Here is a 15,274-nt window from a genome sequence, read left to right as displayed (position 1 = left end):
TTTCACATACAAACTAAAGCCGGTTTTCAGCATATGCGACTTCCAGTCATTTAAATGTTAAATCTGATCCAATCCTTTCATTCACAAAAGGACATCCCTGTTTTTTTGTCTTTAAAACACTCTTGAGTGACTCATTATTATTCTGTTTTATTTGGTTTTATTCCAGAATTGCTGGAACGATAACACAACAAAAAGTGCATCATTCACTTGAGTAGTAGACAAACAATAATTGCGGCCAGTGCTTCACACAACATTGGCAACATTGACACAGCAGAAAAATCATTCAAATATAAATTGGAACGAGTTGACAGAGAATTAGAAAGTCTCCAGTGATAATTAGAGGCTTTTCTAAGTACTTAGAAGTCGCAGGTAGGAAAACGTTATTGAATTTAAATTGGGCAGAGCAGCGACATTACAACTCCTCCAGCACAGCAGCTCTCGTGTACTATGATAGTGTCATCATGCGTTTGTAACTGCAGGGCTGAAGCCTGATTGATTTTCATTATAGCTCAAACGCAGTATTATTAATCCTGAGTACAAAGAGCAAACACAATCCTGCTCAGTACACAGATAGTAGAGATACACGCTGCTGCTGCTGCCTCTGTGAAGCACACGGGTTGTTGTCTTAGTGTCTTCGTATCGTAAAACACTTAAAACAGTTACAAGAGTCTGGTGTCATGAGGCAACATAATGAAATACAAATATATTTTGTGGTGAGGTTAAGGTTAAGGGATAAGGGTTTTGGTTAGTGGGTCCACAATGAATGGAAGTCAATGCAGAGTCCTCATATAGGATAGCTGCAGTATGAGTGAGGGAGCGATGGAGAGAGAGACGGGGGACACGGTGGACAGGCGTATTTTATCCAGCATAAACAAAAACAAATTATTTTTAAGGCACAGGGAAAGAGCGGGTTTGTTTCTGTGTGTGCATGAGAGAAAGTAGGAGAGAGAGAGAGAGGCCGAGCGCGTGTTAATCAGATACATGTTTGTTATTTTGCCAAAGCATCAATTCCCTGAAAACATCTTGTTCTCTTCCAGTCTGTTCTGAAGCGACGGCCGCCTTTTAGAAAAGTGTAAAAACGTCTATTTTGAGACCGCGAATGTGAAAATTGCGAGCACGGCTCTGTGCTGCTGCTAATGCCGTTAATGCTGCTTTGTTGAATAGGGTGTTTGTGATTCTCAGTGTGTGTGTGTGTGTGTGTGTGTGTGTGTGTGTGTGTGTGTGTGTGTGTGTGTGTGTGTGTGTGTGTGTGTGTGTGTGTGTGTGTGTGTGTGTGTGGATGGGTTGGGAGGGGGGAGGTTAATGGGAGTCGAGCAGAAGACAAAATCATACCGTGGTTTTATCGACTATGGGCCTTGTTCCCTCCCCAGAGTCCCGTCTCATCAATTATACGACATGTTACACCACCAACATACAGAATAAACCCCCACTCAGCTGCCGGGGAACAGCAACAACACACTGTGGGAAGAAAAAACTCTCTTTTGTGTCACAGAATTATCATTGAACGGAGCAGGAATCTTGAATGTACGCTTTACAAAGAAGGAAAAATACAAACCAAGGATAGAAACTGGGCTGATGGTATGATAACTTTTAAAGGGTTATAATGAGAAGAGTAGAAATATGGGAGGAACCTTGTAACTGTTGGAGAAGAACCAACTAGAAAAACGTGCACATTTTCTCATTTCCTGCTTGTCTGTCTGTATGAGAGGAAGATAAATAACACAGGTTTTTTGGGCCTCAACAGTGAAAAAGTGCTGCAGAGATTGTTCCCAACGCAGGAACTGCCCAGTGCAGCCTGTCGCAACAAGTCTGAGTGTGTAACCGAGTTCATAGACGAGAGAGAGAGAGAGTCTGTGTGTTGGTGAGGAAACGATTGAAAAGAGCCCCAGAAGAACGTGACCATTGTTTTTAGGATAAATGCAGCGACGCTTTGCGAGCTAGTTCAGCCGCCAACTGGAGCTGCACTGCTCCAATCATGTGACCTGCCTCACTCTCCACAATCCTCCATCATATACAGTACATCCTCCCAATGTGGTCGTCTACTTTCAGTGTCTCCACCACGCCAGCATCCACCTGTAGGCTCCGACAGGGGGGGGGTAAAGATATTTCCTGCAACTCCCTATTATATCAATGGAATCATACAGTATCTGGTCGGAGCCTTGACGCCAAACTAACTATGTTCTGCTGCTCTATAAACATTTAAACTCAAGTTTTCTGACCCAAATGTTGCAAAAAACACATCAAGTAACATGTAAAATGTACTTTGTGACAATCGTGTGATATTAGACGGCTACATCGACGTGTCTCTCGGCTTTGGCGGCATTCTTCACAGTAGATGTTCTTGTAGCACGCTGATGAATGTGGGGAAATCAGTGGCACTGAGTGGGAGAAAGAGCCACGAGACAGGAAAAGGAACGAGAGGAGCACGAGCCTTCGAATGTAAAATGAACAGTAAGGGATGAAAGTCAAGAGTGCCATCCCCCTCCTCTTCATCAACACTCATCCTCCCCTTTTCGTTTCATCTCTGTTCCACAACACGGAACATGCACGAGGGTTTGGGCAAAACAAGCTAGCAGGTAATTATTTTTTGGACGATAGGGAAAAGGGATAGGGGATAGATTGGGAGGAAAATCCTTCTTCTTCTTGTTTAATCTGCGTGTGAAGTATAAGCTCTCTCTCTCAGATATGATGCTGTGTAGAGATAAGAGCCGAGAGGCACAGCCATGACGGGCAAATGTAGGCGGGGAAGAGAGGGGCAAAGACGACAGGAGAGTGAAGCTGGGGAAAACATACGCAGCACGACATATTGGTTTCTGGTTTTGAAAGCTAGAATAAAAAAGGGAGGAAAAGACTGAACTTTGTGCCATCAGTAATATAATGATTTAACTGTATAGACAGATTTTTTAATTTGGCCCACGTCAACTAACATGGAGGAGGCAGGATTGCAATAACAACGGTAAAATGCATGAATGAATACATTAATTTCATGAGACTAGTTTTTTGGATACTCAACATTCTTCAGGTATCAGCTGTTTTACCTGCGGGTGATATATTTCAGTTTCTTTCCCTCCACAGTGTGAAAGATATTAAAAAGCTGAGAAGGAACCAGCGGGTCGAAGGGCAGATAGCAAAGAAATTAAGAGCTGGGTAATAGATGGGAAAGGTGACATGGTGATGAATAAAAATGAGACGGCTGGACAGAAAGACGGACAGACAGGAGACGAGCAGAGAGAGAGAAGACCAGCTACAGTGCACAGACAGCGGTGATGCTTGTTACTCTGCGCGCTCCAGCAAACAGTTACATGTAAGCACTTGATTTTCTGTCAGGGCGACTTGGAGCCTGCGTCACTCTACACTGGGACAAGACCATTACCGCGATCACTGGAGTGAAAATGGAGTCCACGGTGGACGGCGTGTACCCAAACTCCATGTACAGTAGATGCTACACACACAAGCGCACACAACCAAAGTTTACACACTCTTTACACACAGAGAGCCACAAAGCAACACTGACACAATTGTCCCAGGAGACGGCAAAGCTTTGATTGACTGGCGATGCATTTCAACAATGGTTCCTCCCACAAGCCTCCCACAGAGCCTCCACATGACAGAGTCAGACGAGACACAGATGCTGGTTTACAGCCCACATTGATATTGACGGCTGTGTGTGTGTGTGTGTGTGGGGGGGGGGGGTTATCAGATTATTAGACAAACTTTTATGCAAGTTTGTTGTGGAAATCGACCCTGAGTCCAGCCTCCTGCTGAGGGGATGATTTATTTATTTTTCAATCAAAGGCTTGAAAGGTAATTCTAATACAACCCTTGATTGAATGAGTAAATATTAATACGAAGCAAAGATTGGAAATAAGAAATGATGATGGTGGTGAAGAGGAGCCGCGACTTCTGGGAATTTGTTTCCCCTCCTTGGTTTGGTATGAAAATAAATTGCAGGAGCCGAGACACGGAAACTGCGAGTTTGAGCCTCGCTGTTGTATTTTCATTTAAATTTCTTTGAAATAACCGCAGAGAAAGAGAAGATGTGAGGAAGGTTAAAAGAATATATTGTGCTTTTGTTGAAGAAAGCTAATAATAGAGAGACGGAGGACATAATCATTTTTGCTTTGAGGAGTAACAATGACTCTTTGCTTGAAGTTTCTCTTTTCAGGATTTCAACTCGTGAAGCAAATATTGTAAACTCTGAAAACCCTCATGAGCTAAATTCAATACAATATTGACCTTAAAATATCAAAGCAAACAGGAGATGGATGACATCTTCCATCTTCTTTCCTCTCACAATGAGCCATCAGGCTATTATGCATAAATTACATTTAAAATACGTATGATAAACTACATACATTGTGCAGAAATATTGGTATTTATTACCATTGTTACTATTATGATGTGTGAAATAAAAAACTATGATTTTATATATTTTTCCAACAAATGTTCACTGTTTTATTAATGTGCACAAAGTGTCTACAGGGATCATTCAAACACTGAATACATATTTATGATATCAGGCCGTTTTGATTTAATTTTGACCATCTGTCATACTTTTCAGCCTGAGTTTTGGCAGATGCTGTGTCGTCGCGCAATGGAGGTGAATAAAGAGGAGAGGAAAACAACAGGATGTAAGAAAGGAGGAAATAAGGAGGAAATAGAAAAAACAGCGCACAGCGGGAGCGTGAGGAGAAGAAGAGTATGGAGATCAGCTGACGTGGAGCCGCTGCAGCAACAGATGAGCTGAGGAACTCAAACGCTCTGCAGCAATCTGTCTCTCTGAGCTGTGCTGCACTGAGGTGTGGTGCGGAGTTACAATCACAACAACTGGTACCGCCGCCTCTGTGGGACACGCATGTGAAAAGACACGCCTGCAGGACGTATTGGGATCCTTTAAACAAGTATATCAAATGTAAAAATACACCAATCTTGCATAAGTATTTGCACTAGTACTAGCGTGTTCAGGTTCAGACGCAAACAACAGAAAGCCTGTGGGGTTCGGGTCAGGTTTGGTAAGTTGGTTAGAAGCACTCTAACGGATTGGCTGTGGCTCACTCTTCCTCGTTCCGTGTGCCGAAGTGTCCTTGGGCAAGAAACTGATGATGAGGCTCCAAGTGCACGAGATGGCAGCCTTCGTATCCTCGATATTTGAGCTTCAAGTCTGGAAAGCGTGTGGAGGTGGAGATGAGTCGTCCGTCTTTCAGTTTGTGTTACAGGATGTCAAATGTTGATTATGTGTGAGGTCATCCTGAGTCAGTCACAGTTCACACGAGAAGCTGTGAAACTGATCAGATTGCCATTGTTTAGCTCGGTGGAGACGAACCCAGGATAAAACCCATCGTGACCTGACACCATCCCACAGTGTGCTGCTGCTCCTCCGAGTTGTTTACTTCAAAAACTTTTTAAATCCTTAATTTGGATGTGTGCACGATCCAAAAAGTCAATTGCGTGGAAGAAAACTCTCAAGCCTGTTAGCTGGCCGAAATCCAACATCCTGCTTAGTAACCGCAGTGTGTGTGTGTGTGTGTGTGTGTGTGTGTGTGTGAAAATGTTTTAAATCCCTTTTAAAATCCAAAGTGCCAAAGATCACAGAAAGTTTTTAACAACTCAAATGTGAGAGATGGCACAAAAATAAGGCCCAGGTTTAAAAAAAAAAAACACTCACAATTATCACTCTAAGCCTGAAATATGCACGGAGACTAACGAACGGCACGACGAGCAACACTAGAGGAATTATAATTACGTGGCGGTTTGAGTTAACGCTGCACTTCGGGAGTCTATTTTCTCGTCCCGCTGCAGCATCAAAGAGTTTATTTTGGGTTCAGATGGAGGAAGTTGAATTAACAGGGCAAATGAGACTCTTGTTGGAGCTCCTGCTGAAGCGAGGGTGAGAGAAGCAACGGCTCGAACAATAGAGGTGAAATCAGCGCTGACGCCCGAAGACACATTTTACATTAGTGATGAGTTTCTTTGTGAAGTGCAAAGTCAATTTGAGGAATAGTTTGATGTTTTGTTTTGGGGGTTATTTGCTTGATTTTTTTATTTGATCGTTTTAATCAGCAGGTCTTGATATTTTCTGTTCTAGATGAAAAAAGAAAATTATTGAAGTTATGACATGGCAGAAACACACACACACACACACACACACACACACACACGCCTTTATTCTGACTACAAAGCTCCCAACGCAATGTTCATCTGGCCGCCGCTGTAACCGCCCGCTGCGTGCACATGTTTATCTCTTGGCTCTAAACACACCTGTCAAGGGCGATGATGAAAAGCGCCACCGCGGTTGAACAATAGCGGAAAGAGGGGAGCGCTGTTGATGAAACACAATACAGTGGAGGAATAGAACGGCCGATGGAAACGGTTGTTTAGATCCCTGGTGGGTCATTCAATCGTTTGTGCCCTTGAGCACATGGCCCTTCAGAGGAATAACTTATGATAAGTGGTGCAATGCTGTTAAGGGGAATGAGAGGGACGTGTGTGTGTGTGTGTGTGTGTGTGTGTGTGTGTGTGTGTGTGTGTGTGTGTGTGTGTGTGTGTGTGTGTGTGTGTGTGTGTGTGTGTGTGTGTGTGTGTGTGTGTGTGTGTGTGTGTGTGTGGGTATCAGATGAAATAGATTTAGGCATGAAGCGGTCGCTCGTTGCACCAAACCCAAAACAAAAGCACTTGATCGGCCAAATGTCTCATCATGATCTGTGTGATGTAACAAACCGTTGTGTTTATAAAGGTCACAGAGGAAGATAACAAACAGAATATTATCATTGATAATCCCTCATATGAGTTGAATAGCTTTAACTTCCACATCTTACGGTTGAGTGAACTTTTGTTTGCCCCCAAATGATGAGCTGCATGTTGCATATTAAATAATATGTGTTATTTACTTGGGTGGCTAAGGGTAGGGAAGGGGAAGTTATACTACCATAGACAATGTGAATATGTTCATAAAAGCAATTCTCTTCTCCGCTCACAAACAATAACATGCAACACTGATCACAAGCAACTTGGATTTGACGAGGCTGGCCAATGATTTCACATATTTTACCCACAACTTACCAATCCTACCTTTAATTTTACATGAAAACCTTCTTACCCTAACTCTACGGCACAGTGTAAAGTACTAGCCTGCAGTAAATATTGGCGAAGGCTTATCCACTGTCCTTGATTATTTAATTGTGCTTGTAGAAAACGTTGCCTGATTATTTATACTCTGCTCACTTGATGCTCACTCTTCTAACCCTGGAATTAATTCATGCCTGGCATTTTAATAATTTGTGTTTTTGGGCTGTTTCATTGTCTTTTAAAGTGCTTAATGCATCAGTAGCTGTGTTTGCAGTAATGCTCTACAACTGTATTCTGCAGAGGTTTATGTGCAGAATATTTATTGACCAACACCTTAATTACTCCGGTTCTGTTTATCACCGCTGCAGCGTGCACGGTTGTTTCACAGCGGGGGCGTCTCGGATCACGCTGGTGCGGCACTGAGATTTAGCGACGTTCACTTCTATACACTTTGCAAAGTCACTGATGCAAAATGTCAGCTTTTAACCGCTGTGCTGTGACGTGCTCCTCTCTGCCTCCTCTTCCTCTCTCCTCCTCCGTCTACACCTCCACTGAAGCTGCAGTCAACGACGACGACATGAGCCGAGCTCTCGCTCAAATTTAAAAACTTGATTCGTCACATCTATTCCCCCATGGCTGGATCGTGTTTCAAAGGATATAATTCATTTTTAATTTTGCTTTGCAGCGGTTTCCACAGACACAGACTGAAAGCACAACACAAACAGTTACTTGGGAGATGAGCAGCAGTGTGACGGAGGGGGCGTGTGCATGCTCATGTGTGCATGTGTTGCTATGTATCATTGTGCCGCTGCCTGTTGTGATTGCCTGACCCGAGGTTTCAGCACATTACCACCTTAGCTGCTTTCTGGTTGGATTTATTTGTCGAGTGCACACACAGACACACACACACACACACACACGACTGCACGTAGACTCACAATCCATTTTACCGCTCTCAGCCGGGTGAATGTGTCCCGTTGTCAAATGTATGCAGGTTGAGAATGGATTTTAAAAAACGCGACGTCCTTAAATCGATGTGACACACTGTTTCACCTCCTCATCCACAGAGACACAAAGTGGACACACAATACGCAGCTATAGGAAGACATTCCAGATCTCTGCCAAGCCCCAGCAGTCCCCTTAAATTCAATCATCCATACACTCATTTCAGAATGTAGGACAAGATGGTGAATATCCCTTAAGTTTGAAGGTCTTCTGCACAATTTAAGTTACCAACTACCAGTGGATGTTAGGGACGTAAGCACCTTAGCGTCATTGAGTGTTTCAGGCTTTTAATCAAAGATACAGGCCGAACTTGAGGGTGTGCTGAGGCTAAAAGTAAATCTGACTGGCTACTGGCTTGTATGGCAGCACTATGAAAACCATGTGGCGGCTCAGTAGATCAGACGTCATTACCTCTATGTCTTTTTAGTCTAAACACTGTCCCATTTTAGGACATTTGACAAGATGAAGAATGTTCCTTATATGTTCTACCACACTGACTAATGCGGATGTTAGGGACATGTCTTCAGTTGTGCACCTTAGCATCATCAGGTGTGTCGGCCTTTTATAGATGTCAATCCCCTAATTGTTTTCATCAAGATCCACAAATGATTCCTTTGGAAATCTATGAAAATGTCCAAATACAATCTTTAATCTAAGAATCCTGGGTCTGTCCCCTGATCCAGATCCAATCCAAAATAAAAGAGGTCGTCTCCTGACCGAGGTTCGTGGAAATCTGTAGTTTTTGTGTAATCATTGCGACAAACAAACCAACGGATCCCGGGCTGACACACAACTTACTTGTCAGAGGTATTTATCGTATTTTGGGGTCATTTCAGACATTTCAGACAATTAAATAACACACAATGGACTTGTTCAGACGATCATTATCCACGCAGCGTGATCACAGAGCCGACCAGCCTTCCACGGCTCTCGGTGGACGATTCAGCAGGATTGTAACAGCCCTTCACTCGTCGCCACCTCCTACTCTCTTGTATAACTTTCTCCCTTCATCATCGTCGTTGTATCTCTCGCCTCGCAATGCTTCAGCTGTGCTCTCGTCACATGACCACAGCGGTTAGCTCCCGTGCTGTGGTCTTTGTTTCCTCTCTCACGCAGCCACATCGTGAAACTGTGGGATTTTCTTTTTTTCTAGGTCTCGACCTTATTATGTAAAGTGCCTTGAGGTAATGTTTGTTATGATTTAGTGGTACACAAATACAATTGTATTGAATTATTGTCACTGCCGTGTTACTGTGCAAACAAAGGAACGTCTCCAAAGCAAACGTTGGATTCAAGTATTTCAATTCACACATTTGTTTGATTCAGGGAATAAAATGTCCCAGAAGCAGACAGCTCTCATTGTGCTGTGGTTGACTCATGTCCACGGCTATCCTCCTCCTCCTCTTCGTCTTCCTCCTCCTCCTCCTCCTCCTCCTTCCCTGGAAGCGTGAGAGGAGATCCAGCAATGATAGGATTTTAAAGGAGACACCATTTCCGGACTCTTAACACCCAATGATCTGGTCACCCTCCTCACTCACTCACTCACACACACCCCCCTGTTCTCTGCACTAGAATTAGCCGTTGGACGCGCTCCAGCGAGATCCACTCGATATCCCACCCTACCAAAAAACCACCCTCTGCCTCCTCATCGTTCACTGGAGGCTGCACATTGCCAAAGTCAGAGTTGTGTCACAGCAGCAATCAATCACCCATCAATGTGAAACAGGCTCCACCAATACAGAGAAAAACACAGCACAACACCGCTGTAGCTCCACCCCCCGTCACAGACTCTCCTCCCTTACTATCACCTGACATCTTCCCATTTGAATCTCCATCCTCCCTCCTGACCTCCATCCGCTCCTCCTCGCTCCTTCTCCTCCTCCTCTCTGTCCCTCCTTCCCTCGTGGTTTCAAACAGACATCACAGCCATTATCACCTCACTGTGATTCAGACACTTGATTCATTATCCAGCCGGTGACCCTCTGGCACATATGCAGACAAGCGCACAAGAGTTCTTGCACACACACGTGCACACACACACACACACACAGAAACACTAATGTGATGTGCACCTGACGAAGCAGACTTCATCTCAAACACAGCGTACAGTGCGTACAGTCCCTGGGACGGACATGAAGCCTGATGCTTTATGATGAGAGTAATTTAATAAAGTAAGTGGTGAATTACTTTAGATGAGTAATGGAATTGTTAAGTAACTTGTCCTCCCCTCATCTTCATCATTCAGTAGCTGGTCAGCAGAGTAAAGCTTGAAATCAGGTCCATACGTTTGTTGTCAAATGAGCTCATTGAAACTCATCTTCCTTCTTTTCCAAAATAGACGAGTATTTCTATCCATTCATCTGTTTTCCAAGAGCTCCACTGTGAACAGGGCGATGTCATGTGTCGCCGTACTGCATTGTGGTTCCCTTGTGTCGTGTTGTTCGTGCTACATAAGTTCAGCAGAGCTCAATTGTTTCACGCGGCAACGGAGGCACCAACCAATCAAATCACGTTAATGCGCAAGAGGAGGCAGAGACGGCCGGTGAAGCTGGTTTGTGTTCATCTGGTTGTGGATGTTGTTTTAGCCGTACTTCACCACCGTCAAGTGTTAATGCACACGTGTGAGTCCGATACCACTTTACTGTCTGTAGACATGAGGGACATGAAGCTGGAATCAGCAGCCAATTAGCTGATTTTAGGATTATGACTGGAAACAGGGAAACAGCAATGAAAAAAAAAATGAATGGGAAAAATGAAACATTGCTGTGCTACGTGCAGGAAACCATCCACAAACATACAAGCACATCTTATAAAACTTTACATTTTGGATTTTTTTTTGTTTAAATTTAGTTTTAGTTACGTAAACAATACAGTACAACTACAGTAATCCTGCTTCCAGTCTTTATGCAAAGCTAAACTATGACAATGACACCCATTATCTTCCAATTAAGGATCCCTCCCCCCCCCCAAACCCAAGATCAATATCAGTATCAATATCCTCCACCGCTCTCAGTTCCTACCTGGAGTTGGTCATGTCCGTCTGTCCTCCTTGACTTTTCTCCAGCCCCAGCTTGGTGAAAATCCCGACCAACACCATGATGGCCACCACTCCACAGATAATATACACGATCATGTGGGTCCGATCCCGGTCTGGTTCCTCGTGGACCTCTGTGACGGGTGCCGCCGGTTTCCCGGTGTTAGCCCACACAGGCGTGTCGTAGTTGGAACAGGACGTCTGGTCCAAACTGTGAATTTTGAACTGGCAGCAGAAGCGGTAGAAGCAGGAGCCGCAGCAGAACAGGTAGATGCCCGCGTTACAGTTGAAGGGAGGGTCCCACTGGCCCATGACATCATAGTAACCCCAGCATCTTTTGCCGTCGCTCGGAGCCGTTTGGTCCTCGGTTTCTGGTGTGGGCGTTGCCAGGGCGACCTCTGACAACAAAGAGGACTCAGTCTGGTTGTTGGCGGGAACCTGGGCCATAGCCTGACCAGACGGCCGAGAGCCCAGTCCACCCAGTGAGGTCAAACCCAGCAGAACGGCCAGCAACGCGCTTCTCAAGAGTGGATGCATGGAGGTGGCCATCTTGAACTTACACTTCCAGTGTCTCGCGGCTCAGAGCTGATGTGTAATTGTTAATTAGAGGCCCAAATTAAAGTTCCTAGGTTAGAGAAAACAACAAAGAAGTAGAAAGTTAAATACGCCCGGAGCTTCAAATTATATTCATTTAATCAATCTGTTAGTTGTTAGAAAACACTGAAGATAACACTGAGGTCAAATAGAGGGAGTTTAGTCTATATTCATGCCTGGAAGAGAAATAAAACAGCCTTTAATTAGTGCTGTGGGAGTTGTTAATGCACAGTTACAGAAAACTGTCGTCCAAGGGCAGAGAAACAAGTGAGTGAAAGAAATCAATCTCTCATCTCAACATGCTTCTAATGGGGGTGAATGAGTCCCTTGTGGGCAGGAGCTCACATGCACAGACACATCACAGTCCCTGGCAATTTACTCTAGGTGTGTGTGTGACTGAATATGTGTGTGTGTGTGTTACAAAGCAATTAAATATTCTAAAATTCAGGAAATGTCACCTTTCACAAAGCCATATGTCACAAGCAGACAGCGGAGGCGGCTGAAGACAAATCCAAATCCGCTGGCTTGGAGGGAAACGCAGTTTAGGAGGGCGTGTTACCTACGAATGGACTTGCCTCTGGCATTTCTAGCAATAAGCTCCCATGCTGAGTGGATGAGTAATCCGTGAAAGGAGAGAACTCTGGGTTCCTGACGGCGGAGAAAGAAGGCAGATTCCTCTCAAACTCACAGATTGTCACAGGCTCCCACATGAAAGGCTTTTGACTCCGCAGACGGACTCATATTCCTGAGTGGATCACAACTCTAATGCTCAAGTCTGGAGTCAAATAAGTCCAGGAAAGAAAAAAGAAAACGCCTGAAACCAGTGTGCAGTGTTTTCCTCTTCTCCCTCTCAGAGTTTAACTCGCATCTATCATCCTCCTACTCTCCGTGGCACTGTTCAGAGTAGGCTTTTTTATTTTTGTGGTGGGCATCTTTTCACCGCCACCTTGGTCCACTTTGGTGAACGTGACTCCCTCTTTGAGAAGTTTGGTTCCAAGTCTCTCAGCTCCTGAGGTCTTTTGTGAGGGATATTAAATATTCAGCCTTTATTTTGAAAAGGTTATGTTGGACAGTTCCTTCCTAATTCCAGCCAACAGGTAAAAGCAGCTGCTCTTTAAAACACACCTCCAGACTCCAGAGATCCTATTCCAGTCCAAAAGCGTCTCCTCTTGCACCTTAGGCGTGTTTTCTCTCATGCATGCGCACACACACACACCACACACACACACACACACACTCACACACAATCAGCTCCAATCCCCCTGATGACAGTGCTCTGTCAGTGTCACTCTGCAGGTTTTAAGCAACACCCAAGGAGTCCAATGGCTTTTTGGTGCTCGGCGTTTGCAGGGCTCCTGCTGCTGCCGCCGCTGCCGCTCTCCGTGCACACTCCACTGAAACCCCCTCCTCTCCCCCTGTGGATCCCGGGGTCTCGAGCGGACCCAGGACACCAGCCGGGCACTCTGTCTATCAGCCCTGCTCGGTCCTGCCCTACAAGTGCTCAGAAGACTGAGGGGAGGAGAAAGAGAGAGGAAGGGGAGGGCTGATGTGCTGATACTGAATCTCTAATCTAAATGTCTTGGTGCTGCTGCATCCAACAGAAGCTGTAAAAAAAAAAAAAAAAGAGAAAAGCGGTGGAATTACTAAACCAGAGTGGAGGGTCCTGTTTAACGGATTGTTCTTTGATGGTTTCTCTTTCTCTTTCCTGGGCTTTGGTTTTGGCTTTTCTTTTTTTTTTTTACACTATGATCTCAATCCCTATCTATCCTCTCTTTGAGCTCCCTGCCTCTTTTTCTACTTACCTCACCCTCTGCTCTCATGCCCTGAGGAAATATCAGCTCGGGGGGGTCAGAGTGCCTGTGGATTGCCCTCTGCACTTTCAGCGATGCACTTGCACAAGCCTATAGCGGGGAATAATGCTCCCCCGTGAGCCCGAGCGGACGACAGAGACAAGTGGAGATGCGACAGCCACGCAGCAGCCGTGTGGCACCGAGGGCAGATCAAAAAATGTCCTGTTTTTTCAAGAGAAGCCCCCGTTTGGAAACGTGGGACTGTCTGCAGCAGCTGCTCTTTGTTGTTGTTGTTGTTGTTGATGATGTTGCCTCAACAACTCACTTGCCAGTTTTAGCTTTAAAAAAAAAAAAAACCAAGAAAAAAAAATCTCAAAGCATTAATATGCAACAGTTTTTAAGCAAAATGCTGCATATTATCTCCCAATTTTTTTCATGCAATGGATTCACTCTGCTGTCAATTCAGTCCATGTCCGGCTGCAGCTTCTTTGAAAACAGGCATAATTTGATATATATGTATAGGAATTTTATATATATATCATATGTATGTGTTTTCACTGGTGCTCTGCTTGTGGGATGCTCCAAACAGAAGAGGGTGGAAGAAGCAGTAAAATGCTTTTTCAGTTTTTTTGTTTTATTCCATCCTCCCCCTTTGTTGCTGTTGTTCTTCGTCAGTGTGTATTCCTCGTATTCCCTCGCTCTGCTCAGTGCGTCTGAATCTCGTCGGCTCCTGCTGCTGCTGCTGCTCTCGCTGCTGCTGCTGTTCTCCGGCAGGACTGGATGACAATGTCTCTCTCTCACACACACACAAACAGACACACACACACACACTCTCTCTCTCTCTCTCTCTCTCCTCCCTCTCCCAGCTCACTCCGCCCTCCCTCTCTCGCTCACTCCTCCCTTTCCCCTTCCTCTCACACACTCATCCTTTGTGGGTAAATGAGCACTTGCTGACTCTCGCTTTCACTCTCCTCCTCTCTCCATCATCGTGTGTCACTGACACTCTCTCCTCTCAGTTTTGTGTTTTCTGTTTCGGCTCCTCACGATGTCTCCCTGTCCTTTCTGTCCGTTCTCTCCATCTCCGACCCCAGTTCTTACTCTTTTTTTGGTTTTTTTTGTATCTGTTCATCTCTGTTTACGTCCTGTCTGTCTAACCTTTTCAGTTTTCTTTGGCTGCCCCCCCCCCCACCTGTCTTTTTTCTGCTCTGCCATTATTTTGGAGATTCTATCCTCATCTCATCTCATCTCATCTTCTCATCCTCTCCCTGACTCCCTGCTTCCAGCTCTTCTGTGCTTCAATCCCAAAACGCCAGTCAGCCCCACAAATGAGAGCATTAGTGCTGACAGAGCAGTAGCATGTGTGAGGCATGTTTTTTTTTGTGCATGCACGTGTGTCTCCTATTTCTGCTTGCGTGTAATTACTGAGCTAATTCCCCTGCACATCTTCGTCTTTGTGAGCGTGAGCGTGTCTGGAACATGTGTGGTGCTGCAGTGCTGATTGAGGGAGGGAGGGAAACAGAGAGAGAGAGAGGGAGAGGAAAGGGATGGATGCATGGAGAGGAGGAGGAGGGAAGGAGGAAGAGAGGGAGGGGAGGAGAGGAGAGGACAGCGGAGCGGCTGCCAAAGAGAGGGGGAGAAAGAGAGGGAGCTTGACAGAGAGAAGCAGGGAGAGGGAAAGAGGAGAATTATTACAGGGAAGGGAGGGGGGATTAAGAAACATAAGGATAGCAAGTGGAATGGGAAGTGACGGAGGGGTAGTAGGAAGTGCGGGAAAAGAGATAATAAG

At 45.0% G+C, this 15,274-nt stretch overlaps 1 protein-coding gene across 1 annotated transcript in view; it reads right to left on the bottom strand.

Moving 5' to 3' along the window:
- LOC118124022 (protein shisa-8) overlaps positions 1 to 14,292 on the bottom strand; it is a 71,289-nt gene extending 56,997 nt beyond the window's left edge. Inside the window, exons 1-2 of the mRNA XM_035181800.2 lie at positions 12,157 to 14,292; positions 11,091 to 11,729 (exon numbers count right to left, since the gene is read on the bottom strand). Coding sequence (XP_035037691.1) covers positions 11,091 to 11,653 — 563 coding nt within the window. The 5' untranslated portion in view covers positions 11,654 to 11,729; positions 12,157 to 14,292. The remainder of the gene's footprint in view (positions 1 to 11,090; positions 11,730 to 12,156) is intronic.
- Between the last annotated feature and the right edge of the window lie 982 nt (positions 14,293 to 15,274).

The sequence above is a fragment of the Hippoglossus stenolepis genome, chromosome 16 (assembly GCF_022539355.2).
Source record: "Hippoglossus stenolepis isolate QCI-W04-F060 chromosome 16, HSTE1.2, whole genome shotgun sequence".
Classification (NCBI taxonomy): domain Eukaryota; kingdom Metazoa; phylum Chordata; class Actinopteri; order Pleuronectiformes; family Pleuronectidae; genus Hippoglossus; species Hippoglossus stenolepis.
The sequence above is the reverse complement of the archived record's forward strand: the minus strand, read 5'-3'. Positions and strand labels throughout refer to the sequence as shown.